This window comes from Capra hircus, chromosome 13 (genome assembly GCF_001704415.2).
Source record: "Capra hircus breed San Clemente chromosome 13, ASM170441v1, whole genome shotgun sequence".
Classification (NCBI taxonomy): Eukaryota; Metazoa; Chordata; class Mammalia; order Artiodactyla; family Bovidae; genus Capra; species Capra hircus.
The window spans coordinates 77645311-77665727 of NC_030820.1; the positions used below are offsets into that span (position 1 = coordinate 77645311).

The 20417-nt window shown below is 46.8% G+C and overlaps 1 protein-coding gene across 1 annotated transcript in view; it reads right to left on the minus strand.

Annotated features, from left to right (window-relative positions):
* Positions 577-20417, minus strand: part of UBE2V1 (ubiquitin conjugating enzyme E2 V1) — a 29382-nt gene continuing 9541 nt past the window's right edge. The window contains exons 2-4 of the mRNA XM_018058019.1: positions 12049-12197; positions 3589-3714; positions 577-2319 (exon numbers count right to left, since the gene is read on the minus strand). Coding sequence (XP_017913508.1) covers positions 2173-2319; positions 3589-3714; positions 12049-12197 — 422 coding nt within the window. The 3' untranslated portion in view covers positions 577-2172. The remainder of the gene's footprint in view (positions 2320-3588; positions 3715-12048; positions 12198-20417) is intronic.

Here is a 20417-nt window from a genome sequence, read left to right on the forward strand (position 1 = left end):
GGTTTTTTAAGACGGGGGTTGGCAAACTATGGTCCATGGGCCAGGTCTGGTCCACTGCCCAGTTGTTTGGCCCCTCAAATGAGGAATGATCTACACAGAGGAGCGTCTGCAATTGATCTGATAACAGGGATACTAACTTTGAATCCCAATTGCGTTATCCCCTAAAAGAAGCATCCCATTCTTCTCAGTGTACCTGTCACCATTACAAAAAGCTGCACTCAATTATGCTGTTTTGAATTTCATCCAAAAGTTGTGGAAATTTTGTTCTCGTTAAATAAACACACACATAATTTCTTTGATTTTGCCTCTTGGCCAATAAAGCTTAAACAGTTGGGGATTCTCTGGCTGAAGAATGGTTAGGACTCTGCCCTCACTGCTGAGGGCCTGGGTGCAACCCAAGATCTCACAAGCCAGATGGAAAAAAAAAGCCTAAATGTTTACTAACTTGAACCCACTGTAGAAAAAGTTCCCCAACCCCTGCTTTTGGAAGTCAAATTGAACACCAAAGCATCTAAGACATTCAATTCTAATCCTGAATAAATTATATGCTGAGGAAGAAGAGCACAGCTTCTTAAATATTAACGCACACTTCTTTTTATTATATTAAAATCAGGCAATGGTCTGACAATAAAAAGACTGCTTATGGAATACTGTTATGTTAAACTTTACTTACAGGATGTTAAACCCTTAGAACTAAGGTTTCCTCCAGAAAAAGATAATGGAAACATCAATTGCTTTTCAGACTTGATAGTTGCTGCTTCAAAAGGTGGTTTTACACAGACACTAAAAAAAAAAAAAAAAAAAAAACCCCCTTGGAGCACAATGAATTGATTTTATTTCGGTAGGCATCCACATCTCAGCATTTAGTGGTCCTGAACAGAAAAGTGGAAAAACGCAGCGATTCGCCAGGAATTTCGGGGATCTGCCGTGCACACCGAGGTCTTTCGTGATCCCTGCTGAGGGCCGGGAGAAGCAGCAGCACCAAAACCAAAGTATGCACCGGATTCAAGGCTCTTTTCGCTCTAGTTGTCAGCTTCCGAACCAGACCCGAGTGGACTCAAAGGACGGCCCAGTGAGAGCCCTGTGTAAAGCTTCTTCCATGTTAGAAAGCCAAAGCCTCTACAGGAAAAGGACAATTCATTCAGAGGGGTCGTGTGTGCTTCCAAGTGGCCTTCCTCCAAGTTTAACCACCAAGGAGGCCGCGAGCTGGCAGGCCTGAGTAACCCTGGTGACTGTTCTTTTCACCTTATCATCGAAACCTGAGCTAAAGAAACGCATCAGCTGACGATGACAGCAGAGGGTGGCAAGGCTGAGAACCCAATATTCGTTTCCCAGGCTGGTGGAGAGTAAATTGTGGTTCCAAGACTAAATGAGGGGAGGTCACTCTTTCCAACCTTACCTGATGGCTTCTGGCCAAAGCAAGGAAGCGTCATGGGAAGTGTTGGGTGTTGGTGGTGCAGAAAGGGACTTGAGGAGGAAGGAAAAAGCAGCACCCCTCGATTAAGGTGGGGGGAGAAGATATGGGGAAAGCCCTGAATTCCTCACCAAAGGCCAATTTCAGAGGGGAGCAGAGGGGTTACAATCTATGCCTCGGCCAAGGGCGGCAGTGGAGGGTGGGGGGGGGAGGAGGATTGATGGCTTGGAAGAGGGGCGTCACTTAAGACTTAGAGAGAGACCAGGGATGCGGACAGAGCAGCCCACACGCCAGCAGTGTCCCCCAGGCTGTGACCTGAAACCTTCACGCCTACTCTAATAAGCCACGCCTAGCTGGAGGGCTGTTGCAGGGAGTGGGGAGGGGAAGGCAGAGACCCCAGGCCGTGGAATCAGCAGCAAGGTGGCTGTGTGATGTGTCTTTTCACAGTTGAGTTAGACGTGCCCCACCGGTTAGGATGGGAATCAATTTAAATATCACTTTCTTGATCCCAGAAGTTCAACTATGTGGACAGTGGTTACACTTGACAGGATGATTTGTTATAGCACAACTTATATATTTCAAATGGACAAAAAATTAGTATCATTTACAGTATCTTAAGATAAACTGCCTTTGAATGGGAGCTTTCTTTCCAGTACTTTGAGGTCTACAAGACGAATCTAGAAAATTTACTACTGTGGAAAATGAAGACTGCTTAAATCGAATGGGGGCAGGGGAGGGCCTGTGGTTTTTCTTTTTGATTAATTGCTGTAACACTGTCCTTCAGGCGGCTGAGGAAGTTTCATATTTTCTTTAGACATCATTAGGCGCCGAAGCTCTTGCAGGACGACTTTGATGCTATATGAATTCTGCCATTTTGCTAGCACTGATATGGCTCTTGGGTCCACCTATAGAAAGGCAAAGATAAAACAAATTACTGTCAGGCTCTCAAATAAAAGGAAAGCTGTGTGCTGGAGCTAAGCTACAGCAGAAAAGTGAGTGAGAAGCATTTTTCAGGTGGGACACGCTGGTCACCCAGCAGGACTGACATGCGGAATGCCCACGGGGTTCCCTCCCTTCCGCTGGTCTGCTTTGCCCTTGTTGGGTCCCAAACCATCACGGCCTGGAAAGAGGGAATTAAGGGCAAGTAAAAGCCGCCTTTACAGATGAGGCACCAACGCCTGGTGAGGCTCAGCTGGCTGTGAAACGACGGCCCCACCTGCTGGGCCAGCTGCGGCCACCGCCCAGGGCCTGTCCTGCCCACTCTGTGCCCAGGTGGTGGGCGATGCCCAGGGCCTGTCCTCCCCACTCTGTGCCCAGGTGGCAGGCGATGCTCAGGGCCTCTCCTCCCCACTCTGTGCCCAGGTGGTAGGTGATGTTCAGGGCCTGTCCTGCCCACTCTGCCCAGGTGGCGGCCACCGCCCAGGGCCGGTCCTGCCCACTCTGCGCCCAGGTGGTGGCCACCGCTCAGGGCAGTAGGGAGAGCGAGGCAACAGCAGCCCGGACCCAGGCTCTGCAGACCAGAGCCTGCCCGAGCCACCCCCCTCAAGTCAGTGCAATGCCCCCCAGGAGAAACGCCTCCAAGCAGGAACTTCTCCTGGGTTTAGGACATCAGGTGGGCCTCAGAGGCTTGAGCGCCTTTGGGGCGCGGTGCGGGGCCGTCGGCCGCCCCTGCTTTGCTTTTACAGCGTTTACTGTGGTGTCACCACCAGCACCTGCTTACGGCAGATGAGACTGGTCTCCGTTCACAGCAGTGAAAACAGTGGCAAAAATAAGAAAGCAAGGCCATTACAAGGAGAAAGTATTATATGTCCATGGTGCACAAATAAGGCCCGTGGGGAGAAGCGTGGCGTTGGGGCGGTCTTTTCCCTCTCTGCCTCCATTTCCTTGCCTCTACCTCTTGGGGGTGTAGCAGGAAGGCTGAAGGAGCGCTCCTCTCAAAGTGACCGGCACAGGCTGAGTGATAACAGCCCAGAGCCAACGCCATACAAGTTGTGCTGAAACACAACTGGGAAACAGGCCCTCCCTCCAAAACAGCACGTGTGTGTCCTGCGGTACATGTCATCATCCAATAACCAAGGAACAGATGCAATCAGGCCCCAAGTGCCCCTGACATTCGAGCACAAAGAATTTGGGGGACCCCCAGGGGACAAGGAGGGGCAGCAGAAACAACTTACCACTCCATTAGAACTATTAACTCCATTCATATTAATTTTTGTTACAAATCTTACAAAGGGGGGTGCTTCTGGGTATTTAGGTCCACATTCTATTTTAAGGCTGTATATTCGGTTTTCATAAATTGTCTGGAAAAAAAATAGAAGGCATAGCCATGTCAGGCAATTACAAAGAATTAAAAAACCGCACAACTTCTGAAACCCCATTTATTCCCCATGCAGAGCTGGTGCGTCTGCTGCCACCATTCAGAGTCTACTCGCTGTTTGCTAAGTTAGCCGTAATCAGTCCCTGCACCAGCGCCTATGCATCCTGGCTTTGGGGGAATATAAAGAAGCCAGGAAATTTAAGCCAGTGTCACTGAAGTCTTAGGGTGGCATCATTAGGCCCAATCAGATGGACTTGGCTTTTCTGTTCATTTGTCTACACTCTGGAAAATGACGTGTAAGAGGCATCCTTCATTCACCGATGACTTCACCGAAGTCACACCGATGTCTACTCGCTGGGATCATCAGCCAAGGCACTAAATACCATCATGTACAGAGTAAAGAACAAGCAACTCTAGAGAACTCTGAACTCAAGCACAAGGTCAGGGTGGGCACAGACACATGGGTTGCCTTCCACTCCTCACCACCGGGGCCGCGCTCTGGGAAGGGATCTCAGCCACGGGCACTCCGTCCCTGCTGCCTTTAGGACCACCCGGCATCGAGGAGGTGTGTGGGGGGAGGGGGCCCGAGGACGCCAGACCCGCCCAGGAGAAACGGTCCTTCTCTGAGCGCCAATCGAGCCTCCGCTGAATACCGAGTCCCACCTCATGCCCGGGGACGGCTCCCTTGTCACTTCTGCCCGGTGAGCAGTGGAGTGCGCCGCCTTCTCCAGGCGGTTCCTTCTGCCTAGAGTGCTGAGTCCCCACTCGGACCACCTCATAGCCTTCGAGACCCAGTTCAAGCAGCATGTAAAACAGAAGGCTGTGCACGGTTTTCTCATGTGAAGCTGCGTTATCATCATCTGCGTGTCTGAAGACCACACCAAAGCACGGCTGACACCTCCCGGCCAGACTGGCCCCCGTGCAGGGAGACCGGCCTCCTCCGGGGCCCTCACCCGCGCCCTGTGCCCTCTGCACCCCGGGCTGCACAAGAAACAGCCGCTGTGTGAACAGTGACATCTAGCGGCCTTTGGGGGGAGCACATTAAGAAGGATATTAAAAGGCTTGAAAACATTCCGTCTAAAGGGGAGCACATTAAGAAGGATGATTAAAAGGCTTGAAAACATTCCGTCTAAAATAGTGGCCCGCCCCTAGCTTAAAAACTGGAACATATATTTTAAGATCCAGAAGGCATAATATTCCCATACCACATCCACTTCACAGGGACCCCAAGCTGTAACAAAAGCTCAACTCAGGATTTCCCCCCACCTGCCTTCTTCCCTGGTAAGCAGGAGCACCGTCCGGCAGTTAGAGCAAGCTGGCAGCCAGCCATGACTCCCTTTTCCCTCACTCCTTATCCCAGGCATCAGAAGGGATGCACACTCACCCAACCTTCCTCTACTGTCACACCTCCTCCAGATGACCCCAGGCCTCTGCCTTCTCTCATGCCCCTAGCACCTGCTCCCCAGACAGCCCTGGAAACTGTGCCTGTGGCCTCACCCCTCCAGTGGCTTCCTGGAGACCTGAGAAAGGGGGGCCCGGTTCCTGGACTGGACCCCACGTGGCCCTGCCCTCCTCTCCGTTGCTTCTCTTTCCTCATCCTGCCCCTCCGGCCTCCTCGTCACACTCTTCAGACACACTGAGTTCTCTCCTTGGGGTGCTCATACCAGCTGCTCCTCTGAGCCTCGCAGCTCAGCTCCCATGCATGTTCCCCTCAGAGTTCTCGAGACCCCTCATTTGAAGACTGACGCCCAGTCACCCGCGAGACACCCCTCACTAATCTCAGAACAAGGCAGGCAGGGGCCTCAACCGAACTGGTACTCTTCTGTTTATTGAATGAATGAACACTGCAACTTTTCTGTAAATCTGGAAGTACTATACAATGAATGTTTGCTTATTTATCTATTTATATTGCAATACAGTTGATAGTATTAGTTCCTGGTATACAACAGTGACTCAGTATTTTTGCAGATGATACTCCATTTAAAGTTATTATAAACTATTGGCTACATCCCCTGCGCTAATCAATATATTCTTGTAGCTATTTATTTTCATTCATGGTAGTGTCTCTCTCAATCCCCCATCCCTCTTTGCCCCTCCTCCCTTCTCTCCCCCTACTGGTAACACCAGTCTGTTCTCTGTATCTGTCTATTTCTGGTCTACATTCATTTATTTTTTAGATTCTAGGTAAAAGTGGTAACATACAGTATTTGCCTCTAACTTATTTCACTAAGCATAACCCCCTCTGTGTCCATCCACATAGTTTGAAATGGCAAAACTTCAATCTTTTAAAAGTGTTTTTAAGACATATGAGACATGAGAAAGTGAAAAAGGTATTGGCTGCAAAAATATGCAAAGCACAGCACAAAATCTCAATTAGCATAAAGAAGACGTCAGGTGCACTGGTCAACCACCGCTCAGCTCAAATGCTAGTTACATGGCAGGTGCGCTCAGCGTGCAAGGGGCACGTGCTGCCAGAATAAAGGCTGGGCCTCTCAACGGGAGACGGGGTGCAGCCCGAGAGGACCCCCATGACGGAGGCCACGGACAGGCAGCAATGTACAGGAGGCGTGGGAGGAGACACGTCAAACCACTGCTCACGGTCAATCTGGGGATGATTAACCCCAGATTTCTGCTAGGGGATTTGAAAATCAGGGAAAAGCTTGGGAAAAAAGACACCACACTAGGTATTTTAACAAAGAATTTAATATAGGAAATCGGTTAAACCTGTATTACTGGACTGAAGAAAGTTTTGAAAGAGGAACCTGAACAAACACAGAGGTAATGACTGCAGGGAGCAGATACTACCTTTGTGTTAGTTTAGGGTTATTGCCTTTTGCCCCCATGAAGGCTGGGGGACAAAGGAAGAAAACTGTAGCTGATCAGATCCAGAGGCTCGGAGGAAGAGGGTGCCAGAGTTGAACCCAGGTCTCTGAGGAGGGGCTGCTGTGAGGCTGATGCTGGGGGTGCCCCCAAAAGTTGGAGGAACCCCCAAAAGCTGGAGGCCGGGACCCACTGCTGATGCCAGGATGAAGGGTAATCACCAGAGTGGCGCAGACAGAGCAGAGGCAAGCAGGAAGGAACAAGGCTTCCTCTCTGCCTTTCAGGCTCTCTGCTGCGTCCTCCCCTGGCGCCCGACAGGAAGCCGGCTGACAGAGGAAACATGTAGCTCACAGATGCCAGCGCCAGGATCCAGAGCTGAGCAGGGAAGGTGGGCTTGGAGTTCACTACCCAGCACTGCCCGGCCTGCTCCGGACAAAGCAAGACAGACTTCCTCTGCACAAAAACTCTGTTCCCGTCAGTCAGGGCATCTACACGAGCCACAGGCCCTCTGACGGCAGCACTAATTGTTCATTTCTTGACTTCAATCACAGTGCCACCTGAATACTGCGCAGCTGAAGGCAATCACAGTGCCACCTGAATGCCGCACAGCTGAAGGCAGCCACAGTGCCACCTGAATACTGCGCAGCTGAAGGCAATCACAGTGCCACCTGAATACCGTACAGCTGAAGGCAGTCACAGTGCCACCTGAATGCCGCACAGCTGAAGGCAGTCACAGTGCCACCTGAATACTGCACAGCTGACGAGTTAAGTTGCTGAGCCGACTGCACAATCGCAATAAAAAATAAAAAGGCAAAAGGAGGCCGTCTTTCCTTCCCCTTTGCTTTCTGTTCCCATCAGGGTCACTCTGGCCCGAGGCCCCGTCTTGGCAGTGAGAGCTGTCTCTGGGCTAAGCCCCTGGCCTTTCGGGGCTCCTCCAACCAGCTCTGTGGGCCCCACAGGGACCAACAGCAGAGGGTGCCTGTCCTCCAAGTGATAGGTTTCAGTGGTCCTAGCGTCCCCTGACTCAGCCTTCCAGACCCAGGCCGTAGTTATTTTTTAGTGTTATCTGTGTTCCCCTGCTGCTGCTGCTAAGTCGCTTCAGTCGTGTCCGACCCTGTGCGACCCCACAGACGGCGGCCCACCAGGTTCCCCGTCCCTGGGATTCTCCACGCAAGAACACTGGAGTGGGTTGCCATTTCCTTCTCCAATGCATGAAAGTGAAAAGTGAAAGTGAAGTTGCTCAGTGGTGTCCGACTCCTAGCGACTCCATGGACTGTAGCCCACCAGGCTCCTCCGCCCATGGATTTTCCAGGCAAGAATACTGGAGTGGGCTGCCATTGCCTTCTCCGTGTGTTCCCCTAGTAGGCTTTTTTTCAGCCCAACACCTATTTGATCAACTTTCTATATTTAATTATCTCTGTTGAAATAATACTTAGCACGGTTTCTCTTTTCCTGACTGACACAAAGAATTAAATGGTACAAAGTGAACTGCTTAATCTGTATTGTCTGAAAACCTTTATGAGAATACACTCACGTATCAGACATGTAACCGAAAGCTTTTAAGAAGGAGACAGGTATACTGATATGGAAAGATGTCCACCATCTGTTAAGGTAAAAAAAAAAAAAAAAAAAAAAAAAGCTGCAAAACATTAAGCACAGCAAGGTCTCATTTTTATTAAAATGGTTATGTCTTTAGGTTTGTGCACCCACAGTAAATGCCAGGAGAAACACACCACACGCCACGTGACCAGTGTTTATTCTGTGGAGCGTGTAATGAAGCGGGGAATGGATCACTTCACACACTCCTGTAATTCTGTTTGTTCCTAAGTGTGCACAGAATACTTTTAGATAAGTATGTGTATAAACACACAGCTAGGCTCTAACCCAGCCATAAAAGCATCATCATGGAGAACTCCAGAGGTGTAACAGTGCTGCTCAGCCAGGGCGACCCTTGTCCCTGTCCCACTCCCGAAGTGGTGGGAAGCAGGCTGCACCTGGAGACGTTTATGACTGTTACAACCCTGGGGATGCTGCTAAACACCTGTCTAGTGACAGGACAGCTCCAAAGCTAAGAGCCACCCAGCCCAATATGTCAGTAGTGCCAAGGCTGAGAAACTCTGCTCTATAACCCGGCTACCATTACCACCCCATGGTCAAAGTACATGCCGTGGACAGACATGTTTGCCAAATTTTGCAAGGGGCACTTGGACAGGAAGCTTTGCTTTTAGGTTTGGAAAATTTGGTTTACAAGAAGAAAAAATATATATACATATCTATTTTCAAATAGCTAACATACTCATATGATTAAAGCACACTCAAAGAGTACAAAAAGGTATTAGGAATAAGTCTTCCTGCCCGCAGCCCTAGCGAGTGATTCCTTTTGAAGAACACAACCACCGACATCAGCTTCTTCTATGTTTTCCGAAGTGTTCTCAGCGCACAGAAGCACAAGCGTGTCCACCTCCTCCTCCGCCCTCATCCAGCCCGACCCCAAGTGACAGCATGTTCTGCATACTGCCTTGTACCTTCTTCCCACTTAAGTATCACGGAGATCACTCCATTTCAACACACATAAATCTGTCTCATTCCTTTGAAAAGCTAAACAGTACATTCTATGGTCTACTGAAAGACACTGAGGTGGTTTCCAGTATTTTGCTAGTACTGAAAATAATGCATGAGGTAATTTTGTACATACAGGATTTGGGGCAACACATTCAAGAGGAGAGGGGCAGATTCCTAGTAGAACTGCTGCATCATTTTGGCACACGCTTTTTAAATACTGGTGGAGGATTCTGTTGAGTAACACAGCAAAAATATAACAGGGAGAGGAGCTCCTCAGGCTCTATTTAGAAGCTTGAATAATGAGGCTGGCTCTTCAGTTGCACAGCATATACCTTATATGTTAATCACAAAATAGACTGGTCACAGGAAGCACCTAGAAGCAGGCAGTTCCTTTTATGTCTTTGTTTTTAACCTTAGGGAACAGAAACTGTAAGAGTAAAAAGGCCTGATACTAAGAACTGGTAAAGACGGAGAGAAACGCACACCCCATGCACTGCTGGCAGGAGTGTAAAATGGTGCAGCTACTCTGGGAAATAGTTTGGCAGTTGCTTGAAATGCTAAACAAAGTTGTCATATGATCTAACAATTCCACTCCTATGTATATACTTAAGAGAAGTGAAAACATCTGTCCCCATAAAAGCCTACACACAAATATTCATAGCAGTATTATCCCTAATAGGAAAAAGTGAAAAAAATTCAAATGTCCCTCAATTAATGGATAAACAAAACTTGGTATATCCATTAAAAAAGAATATTATTCAGCCATAAAAAGGAAAAAACTACTGGTAAGTGGTATAACATGGATGAACCTTGAAAACACCATGATACGTAAAAGCCAGTCATTAAGGCCACATATTGATCCCAATCACATGAAACGTCAGAATCGGCAAACTCACAGACAGAAAATCAGATTGTCAAGGGCGAGGAATGCGAGGGTAGAGGGCAGAATGGGAGTGCCTGCCGATGGGCATGGCGTTTCTCTCTTGGGTAGTGAACATGCCCTCAAGTTAAGGATAGCTGCACAATGCTGAATATGATTTAAAAAACCCACTGAACTGAACACTTTAAAAGTATATTCTATGGAAGCGAATTCTCCATTGTGAATTATGTCTCAATTAAAAACAAAAAAAAGATGTACAGGATATACGGGAAGTACCTTGCAGACTGCAGCTGCTCACTGACAGCTTCCTTTGGAAAGGTCAATTGAAATTCAGGGTAATCTACAGTGTCTTAGATGGAACAGGATATCTTTAACAGAGCTGAGTGTTCATTTTATCTGTTCATGTGTTCGTGTAAATATATAACTCAGTGGTACCACTGAGTGTATTCACTCAACACACTCAATTGTGGAATAATTCAGTGTATTCACTGTGGCACACTGGTTCATCCTTACTACGTTAAAGTCTGAAAACTGGTCTGTTGATTAACAAATCTATTGAACTACCTCATTCTGAGTCATTTCTAGGTGTTCTGGAGAGTAAAGAGGAGGGAAGAATAGTTTTCATCTTCAAAAAACCTAAACCATTCTTAAGAAGAGATGAAACGCAGTGAAGGAAACCATCCCTATACAAAGGGCTTGCAGAGACAGCAAGAGATGATCTGTGTGAAGACAAAAAAGCCTTCTGCATCAGGTTTTCCCTAGTACTTAGGAGATTCAGAAAATCCTGATTTTCACAGATTAAAAAAAAACAGATCAAAAAAAGAGTAAAAGCAGACTGCACATTTTTCAACCACCCTCACCCCCCATAAATAAAACTATAGGGTCAAAAAAATGACTCAGAAAAGTAAGTGGCAAAGCCAGTCATTCACCCTGAGCATCAATCTAAGATGAACAACAGATTGTCCTGCACTGAGCGGGCCCCACACTCTTTCCTTCTCAGCCAGGGCCACACCCACCTGTCTTCCTACCTCCCAGAACTAGTGCAGAGCCTTGCACGAGATGAACAGAATGACTGACTATCCTCAAGCACGAGCAGACACGGGAAAGGGCCTGCTACGCTTAAAATCTCCTACAGCTCCTCTGAAACGAGTGTCACGTTACTGGAATCTATCGCTTCACTCCCACATCAAATTATTCCTTAACACTAGAAAACTTTATAATGGGAACAGCTGAAAACTCAAAATGTAAATAGGAAGGAAACAATATAGGCTAGTAGTTAGGAATACAAGCTCTGGGTGAGGCCCGGTTTGGGAATTATCAGCTGAGCAACTGTGCAGACTTCTCCAAGTCGGCTTCTGTACGGTGGACTGCAACTGCCCAACAAGAGCGTCCCAACAGCGGGCTCTCGGGAGAATGAAATGATGTTTCTGGGGAGCTGACTACATGCCATAAAAAAAGGTTAGCTGGCATTAGAAGACTGGGAACTCTTGCTAATTACGCAGCTTAAGAGAGGTCACATTCCTCATCCCCACTGACTCTGTCTTCTTTGCAGAGGTCTCTGGGCTCAACAGTGCCTGGAACAGACCAGAGCAGACCACGCAGGCAATGACCCTTTGCTGAGTGGCCCAACGAACCAGGACACAGACACATGACAGGACTGGGACACGATGAATAAAACCCACAACCCAGAAGGCTTTCCACAGCCCATCTAGACCCTGCCTTCAGGAATGCCGGCTCTATCTGGAGCCTTGTTATTTGTAAGGCCAAGAATCTGTCCTAAACTACATCTAAAGGTACAATTACCTCAAACCTCACTGTCTGCATTGTCATGTAAATCACACTACGAGTCTGCACAGGTTTTTGCTTACCATTTAGAGAGATTAAACAGCATCAGAGGAGGTTCAAATATATAAACTGAAACTGGTCAAAAGAGAATAGCCACATTTCAGAAAATACACCATTGGTGAGCTTTTCCCGTGACAAGGCTAACAGTTTTTAAAAGGAGGCACAGTGAATGTAAGACATTGACATTTATAGCCGTAGCTCGACGCTTACTCTTGGAGGCCCAATTATCATCCCTGTCCATCTTGTAAGTGTCATGTCTTCGTCATCTTCTAGACCCCAGCTAACTGTGCCATCTCCTACTCCTTTCTGGCCTTCTTCGAGTTCTTCCAACAGTCGGAAATTGCGAGGGACTTTTACTCCTAAAATAAATGGAAAGAGATTCAAGATACTAGCAACTCCAGGGGAACTTGCAAGCCTAGAGCTGGTCGCTCATCATCACTACCTGACGATAAAGATGCTCACATGCAGAACCTGCGGGAGCCGCCGCGCCTCGAGCTTGCCTCAAGCTTGCCGCTTACGGAGCTCTCGGTGCTGAGCACAAGAAGTGGGGCACGGGGTTCCTTACCGGTGCAGTGACGACTAAACCATGGCTCGGTGACGGAACCTAGAAAGTGCCCCGCCCCCGCCCCTGGAGCGCCGACAGACTTCACAAAGGCTTTACGAGTCCAAATGTTCATTTGGGCCCCTGAGTTTGACATGAAAACCATAAATAAATGTTGATACAAGCGCCTTGGAAGAACTGAGGCTATTTCTTTTGTTTTACTCTTGTTCTACATCTCTAAGGGTGTGCTCCTTTGCTGGAATGACTCTTAAAACTACCTTAGAGGGAACAGCTGCCCTACTCCGAGCACGTAACAACAGTGTCCCCTTCATCAACTCAAGAGTCAAGTGAAGGCAACGGATGAAAATTTTCAAATATTTAAGTCACAGTTTCTCTCTCGTGAAAAAGCTAAAGGAGGGTAGACAGTTCTCTGCTTTACCTGTTTCTAGAATCCCCCAAGCCTGGCAAGCAGCTCAGGGAAGCAGGCACACAAGCACCTGTCCAGGTTCACACCACTGGGCCCAAGTTCAGGCTGAGGCGCGCACTGCTGCTGGGTGTCTTCCAGAAGAGAGCCTAGGTACTGGGGCCAGGTGGGCATGCTCCTCTCCCAACCAGGCCTGCCCACTTGCCCCCCACCTCCCCTGGCACTCAGACTATTTCCTCAGGGAAAAACTCGGGATCCAGGCAAGTTACTAGCTTTCTTTACTGAGTCCCCAAGGCCAGACTCTCAGAGCCAAGCAGCACTTCACGGATGATTGTGAAGAAAGACCCACTTGGAAGGACTCAAAGCTGTGGGAGGTGTTTCCAGTATATTTTAGTATTTTCCAAAGTGCAGCACCCGCTACTATTAATTCGACTGGAATAAATATCTGAGGACATCAGATACTTTTCCAGGCACCAGGAAACAAGCTGTGAACAACACAAAAGTGCCTGCCCTCACGGAGCTTACATTCTAGAAGGAAATACATGCAAATTATTAATATGACAGATGGTGGTGTTCTGGAGCAGAGAGTACTGATGGGAGAAGTTACAATTTTAAATAGCGAGTAGGATTTATTGATAGCTGAAAGGAGAGTCTTCCAGGCAGGGGCAAAGGTCCTGAAGCACAACCTTGCCCAGAGTGTCAAAGAACAGCAAAGATACCAATTTAGCTAAAACCAAGTCAGTGAGATGGAAGATTAGTAGGAAATCAGGGGCTCCAACTGTGGAAAAAAAACACTGGAGTTGTGAGCAGAGGAATGACAGGATCCAACCTGTTTTTAACAGGATCCCTCTGGCTGCTGTATGAAGAACACAGTGAAGGGAGCTAGGGCAGGAACAGGAGGCTCTGGCAATAATTCCAGCAGAAGCTCGCAGGGGATGGCAAGGGAAGGTGGTGAGAAGCTTTGCTATTTCAGAGGCCTGAGCGGTGAGATGTGCTGTCAGGCTGTCTACCAAGTGCGACAGAAAGAAGAGTCTATGGCCCCCCAGCTTTTTGAAGATGGTACATGAGTGAACACTTCACTCTACAGTCATGCATTTATTTTTGAGAATAGCCTATTTAGGGCACGTAACATTATACTAATTTTTCACTTATGACAATGATAAAATTTTCCTTTTCAGAATAAATATAAGCAAAAGAGCCAGCTGACTGAAGAATAATATTAAACAGCACAGATGGTACTTGAAACTTAACAGAAAAGTCCTGAAAGCATTCTTGAATGGTCCATTTGGAAAACACTAGCATTTTTCACCCACAGACTAGCCAACTGGATTATTCAGCTACAGTGAATAATTAAGTCTCCTCCAGCACACACAAAACTAAGGGAGGTTTTTGATATTATAAGCAAGAAGCCAGACAATAGAATGCCTCTTGTTTAGAAAGAGTGAAATCGTTAACAATGCTAACTAATTTGGCTCAGGGAGAAAACTCACTGCACATCGCCACTGCTATTACACTGGCCGGTATATAACCCTCTCCAATAAAAACGAATATTCCAACAGCACGGAGTTGCACTGACAGGGACTGATGAATATCTGAGGTAGCTGTTCACAGATGGGGTGATGGGCTGACTTGTGTCCCCTCAAATTCATACACTGAGCCCTAGCTCCTGGCATCTCAGAATGTGCCCATGTCTGCAAACGGCCTTCCAGAAGGTGATTAAGCGGAAATGAGGCCGCGAAGGTGGGCCCTGCTTCAGTCCGCCTGGTGTCCTTCTGAGAAGAGGAAGCCCAGGTGCCCAACACACGCACACCTGTATGGGGTAAAGACCACACGAGGACCCAGTGAGAAAGCGACCACCTGGAAGCCAAGGAAGTCGAACCTGCTGACACCCTGATCTTGGACTTCCAGCCTCCAGAATTCTGAATTTCCATTATTTTAGCAACCCAGTCTGTGGCACTCTGTTCTGGCAGCCCTCACAAACTATCACAGATGCTAAGTGACATCTTAAGAAATTTGGAAAGGAAACTAAGATAGTGACAGGGGTCATCTCTGGGTGCAAGAATTATGGGTGACTCCAACCCCCTTTCTATATTTTATGATTTAAAAAAACCCAAAACCACGATTGTGGTATTTGATCAAGAAAACACTTAGGAACCATGTCAACCAAAGCGCACTTGCGATCTGCTTTGCTTGCACGCCTACCCCAGGTGAGTCACATGGGTCACGCTCCCTCACCTTCTCCAAGCCTTTAGTTACAGGGCACCTGACTGAAGTGAGGACTGAGGATTTCCTGAGAGGGGGAGTCTCACCTAATGGTATTCCCTAAGAGACTAACTCTAAGTGGACTGTGTTTCTTAGTGTTACCAAAACCTGTTCAAGTACAATGATCAACAGCAAAGTCCAGTAGTTCCCATGGCTAAGCCCTTCATCACTGAATGAAGTTATACATGTGATCTCTATTTCAACTTGCTCTCTTTGGCAAGATAAAGGGCGGTTTTTTTTTTGGGGGGGGGGGGGGCGGGGGGGGAGCTGTGCCAGTTTGCAGGACCTTAGAGATTGGAGCCAAGGAAGGTCCCAGAAAGCACCAGGTCTTAACCACTGGAACGGGAGGAAATTCCAGAAAAACTGTGCTATTTTTTGGTGTCAGATCTTTAAAGTCAGGTTGGATTAATTACTTTAGGTGTAACTGTTCCTCCTGTAAACTTTAGCAAAGAATATCCTTATGGCTGTAAATGTTACCTCTTCATCTAACAACCAGGTCTAATTAGGAAATCCTTTTTGTAAAACAAATTTTTTTGCTACACCACTCGGCATGCGGGATCCTAGTTCCCAACCAGGGACTGAACCCGAGCCCCCTGCAGGGGAAGCAGAGTCTTAACTGCTGGACCACCAAGGAGGGCCCCCTGATTAGGAAATCTTCATCCAAATATCACAAGCTCGTTGCTATTAGTTTCAAAGCAGGTAGTGAATTCAAGTTATATCTTTCTGATGCTTCATTTTTTTTTTTTTTAAACTGGTGAAGTAGGGAAAAATATTATATCAGTAAAGAATCTTGTACTTCCAAGTACTTCCACTGGAGTAGACATTCAATTACTTAAAGCGTGCAAAGTCCACATACACAACTGAACAACAACAAAAAATGAGCCAGTTAAATTTATTTTAGGTTAGCATTTGGAACAGTAACTGAGCACCACAGAGGACAAAGTCAGCTTTTGTTACTTCCAGACTGACATTATAGGATGATTCAGTTTGAGTCAATTATGAAACAGGCATTAAAACAGCTTAATAAATGACAAACTTTGGATTGGCCAGTATCTACTAGGCAGTCTAGAAATAGTCCAAGCAGGAGTTGAAATATACATATAAATATCAGAATAACTGTAATATATACTGATTAATTACAGTAAGCATTTATTCTATTTGAATTGCAGTTCTCAACTTTTTTGGTCTCAAGACCCTTTTATACGCTTAAAAATTACTGAAGATTTCAAAGAGCCTTTGTTTATGTGGGTTCTAGCTACTGTTATTTATCAAATTAGAGAATTAAAACTGAGAAGTTGTAAAAATATTTAACTCACTTAATAACTAACCACAACAAACCACTATGTGTTAAGATAAACAACGGACAACTATATTTTCCAAAGAGTAAAAATAAATTGGTTAGAAGAGTGGTATGGCTTTGCAAATTTCTTTAAAATGTCTGGCTCAAAACAACAGGAGTGTGGAGAACTGGAGAACTCATGTCCCGTCTGAAGGGCACAGCCACGCCTTTGCTCTGTCCCGTCTGAAGGGCACAGCCACGCTTTTGCTCTGGCCAAGCGTCTGTGGTTCACATTCTGTTTATGGGCTGCCATTCTGCAACATCTGAGGTCACCTAATTGTTCTCAAAAATCCCTTTGAGCCTTAACACCCAAGGTTTACCTCAGAGGATATTTTAACCCTCTAAGGGCAAGACTACGTAAAGACTGATAAAGGATGTATCTGGCATCGGGCAGTTACGTACTCAGTTAACCTTTATTTAGCTAAATCTTGAATTTAAGTCCACAAAGTGGACAGCTTTTTAAGAGGGCTGTTACTTTTTAATCTTCCTTAAGCCATAAACATATTTTCACTCGAAAACTGATTAAAAGCCTGGGGAAGAACAGCCAGCAGGAATCGGGAACTGAAAACACACACAAAGTATGCAGAGATGCATTCAGCTTCTTCTCATCTAAAGAGAAGCGGCTGATGAGTGCCTGGTTAGCTGATATACTGAACTCCGTAAGGCGGGAGAAGGGGATGACACAAGATGAGGTGGCTGGATGGCATTACTGACTCAATGGACGTGAGTCTGAGTGAACTCTGGGAGCTGGTGATGGACAGCGAGGCCTGGCGTGCTGCAGTTCATGGGGTCGCAAAGAGCTGGACATGAGTGAGCGACTGAACTGAACTGATCTAGTAAAGAACCGTCTAGGGTTCCATGTTCCATGTGTCTAAAACTGAGCTCACTCCACGTTCACAAGCAAAATCCTCACATTTAGGACAGCAATTTTGAAAGTTGGCGAGGCTTTTTAACTGTCTCTCAACACTCCCCTACCCATAAACTGGTCAGTAATATATATGTACACACACTTTTCAGTGCAATGATGACCAAACACTCACCCTATGCTAGACCTTACAAGGGCTATGAATGAAAGACAAAACAGGGGCCTCCCAATCAGAGCATGAAGTCTCACTATGGACACAAGACACACACACATGAAGTCCAATAAAACAAAGCTATTAAAACATACAAGAGAAATATAATCACAAGACAACGTTTCTTTAACCTTTGAGAAGGTCACAGACCCCTCGGAATATGACGAAACCTAAAGAGGTGGGGCTGTGTTTCTAAGAGGGACTAGACTTTATCCTGAAGGTAATTAGTGGGGAGCTGCAACAGGCTCTGAGCAGGGCAAGAGATAAGGCAAATCTCCCCGGTAATGTTCAGGATGTGCTGAAGGATTAGAGGTCAGGTTAGGGATGTGTTACTCTGAACATCTCAGGATACAAAGGCAGAAGCATCTGCTTGGAGCAAATATTGGGACAACAGAACAGGTCATCAAACGACTTACAGGCTGAGGTAGGTGGGATGTTAAGAGATTTAAGGTAGCACATATTAATTTGTATGACTGTGGTGGTGGTTCTCATTTTTATAAAGAGATATTAAAACACTGGCCTTTACATGGTAGGCTTTAGATGAATATTTGTTGACAATTAAAAAAAAACTGAGTGAAAAATAAAAAGGTATGTACAATCCATTTTATAAAAGATAAACACAAAGTCAACCCATGCATCCCTACATGTCTCCCCGACCCAGGGGTCGAGCCCATGTCTCCTGCGTCTCCTGCAGTGAAGGCGGGTTCTTTTCCTCGGGGCCGTCGGGGTATACTCACATAAATTATCTTTCGATGCCACGGAAGTGAAAAAAATGAAAGTGTTAGTCGCTCAGTCTTGTCCGACTCTTTGTGAACCCATGGACTGTAGCCTGCCAAGCTCCTCCATCCGTGGAATTCTCCAGGCAAGCATATTGGAGTAAGTTGCCACTTCCTACTCCACAGGACCTTCCCGCACCAGGGATCGAGCCTGGGTCTCCGGCAATGGGGGCAGGTTCTTTACCCCCTGAGCCACCGGGGAAGCCGTGGAAGCAGAATCACAAGCGGAACTGTGTCTGGTGACCACTCTATTCTGAAAAGGCTGCTCAGAGTCATGGCGAAGTGGCCTCCCACAAGCAAGAATCAGAACCTAACTTCAGAGAAAACTCTACAATCTCTCAGCAGAGGACTAAGAGCACGGACCTAGGCTCAGGTCCACACTCTGCCACTTACTAGCAATCTAGTTGAGGGACCGTGCAAGTTACCTTGAACCTCAGCACAACAGGGGTGCTGATACTCCTTGCTTCTGCGGGAGGTGAGGAAGAATCAACGCGCTGAAACCTATAAAGCACTTGGTGTTATACCAGGCGCAGAGCCTGAGTCCCCTCCGCCGGCACACCATCACAGTGTAAAAACCTTCACTTGATCCCATATCCCCTTCTAGCTACTAGCGCATTGTTTTGCTCGTTTTTAGCAAAAAAACCTCAAGAGGCTGTCTTGACTCCTTGTCTGCAGTTTTTCACCTGACCTGCACCTACTCCACTCAAGGTTCTCTAGCGAATCACTCACCCAAACTGCTCCCCGGGGCGCGAGGCCCCTAGCCAAGCCCTGTGGCGCCCCCCGCTGGTCCTGGGACTCCTCCCTAAGCCTCGGGCTCTCTGCAACCACACGCACTGAGGAGCCTCATCACCCTGAACTCCTGCCACTGGCTGCCCGGCCTCAGTGCACAGCTCACTGACCGCTGTTTTTCTGTCTACTTGACTCCCCAAGTGATCTTACCCAGATCAAGAATGCTAATAACTCTCCAATAAGAGGTGGCAAGAATACACAGAAGAACTGTACAAAAAAGATCTTCACAACCCAGATAATCACGATGGTGTGATCACTCACCTAGAGCCAGACATCCTGGAATGTGAGGTCAAATGGGCCTTAGGTAGCATCACTACAAAGAAAGCTAGTGGAGGTGACAGAATTCCAGCTGAGCTGTTTCAAATCCTGAAAGATGGCGGTGTGAAAGTGCTGCACTCAATGTGCCAGCAAATATGGAAAACTCAGCAGTGGCCACAGGACTAGAAAAGGTCAGTTTTCATTCCTTTGTTTATAGTCCTAAACAAAGGCAATGCCAAAGAATGTTCGAACTACCGCACAACTGCACTCATCTCACAAGCTAGTAAAAGTAATGCTCAAACTTCTCCAATCCAGGCTTCAGTAATACGTGAACTGTGAACTTTCAGATGTTCAAGCTGGTTTTAGAAAAGGCAGAGGAACCAGAGATCAAATTGCCAACATCTGCTGGATCATGGACAAAGCAAGAGAGTTCCAGAAAAACATCTATTTCTGCTTTCTTGACTATGCCAAAGCCTTTGACTGTGAGGATTACAATAAACTGTGGAAAATTCTGAAAGAGATGGACATACCAGACCACCTGAGCTGCCTCTTGAGAAACCTGTATGCAGGTCAGGAAGCAACAGTTAGAACTGGACATGGAACAACAGACTGGTTCCAAATAGGAAAAGGAGTACGTCAAGGCTGTATATTGTCACCCTGCTTATTTAACTTATATGCAGAGTACATCATGAGAAACGCTGGGCTGGAGGAAGCACAAGCTGGAATCAAGATTGCTGGGAGAAATATCAATAACCTCAGATATGCAGAAGACACCACCCTTATGGCAGAAAGTGAAGAACTAAAGAGCCTCTTGATGAAAGTGAAAGAGGAGAGCGAAAAAGTTGGCCTAAAGCTCAACATTCAGAAAACTAAGATCATGGCATCCGGTCCCATCACTTCATGGCAGATAGATGGGGAAACAGTGGAAACAGTGTCAGACTTTATTTCTCTGGGCTCCGAAATCACTGCAGATGGTGATTGCAGCCATGAAATTAAAAGACGCTTACTCCTTGGAAGCAAAGTTATGACCAAGCTAGACAGAGTATCAAAGGCAGAGGAGACATTACTTTGCCAACAAAAGTCTGTCTAGTCAAGGCTATGGTTTTTCCAGTAG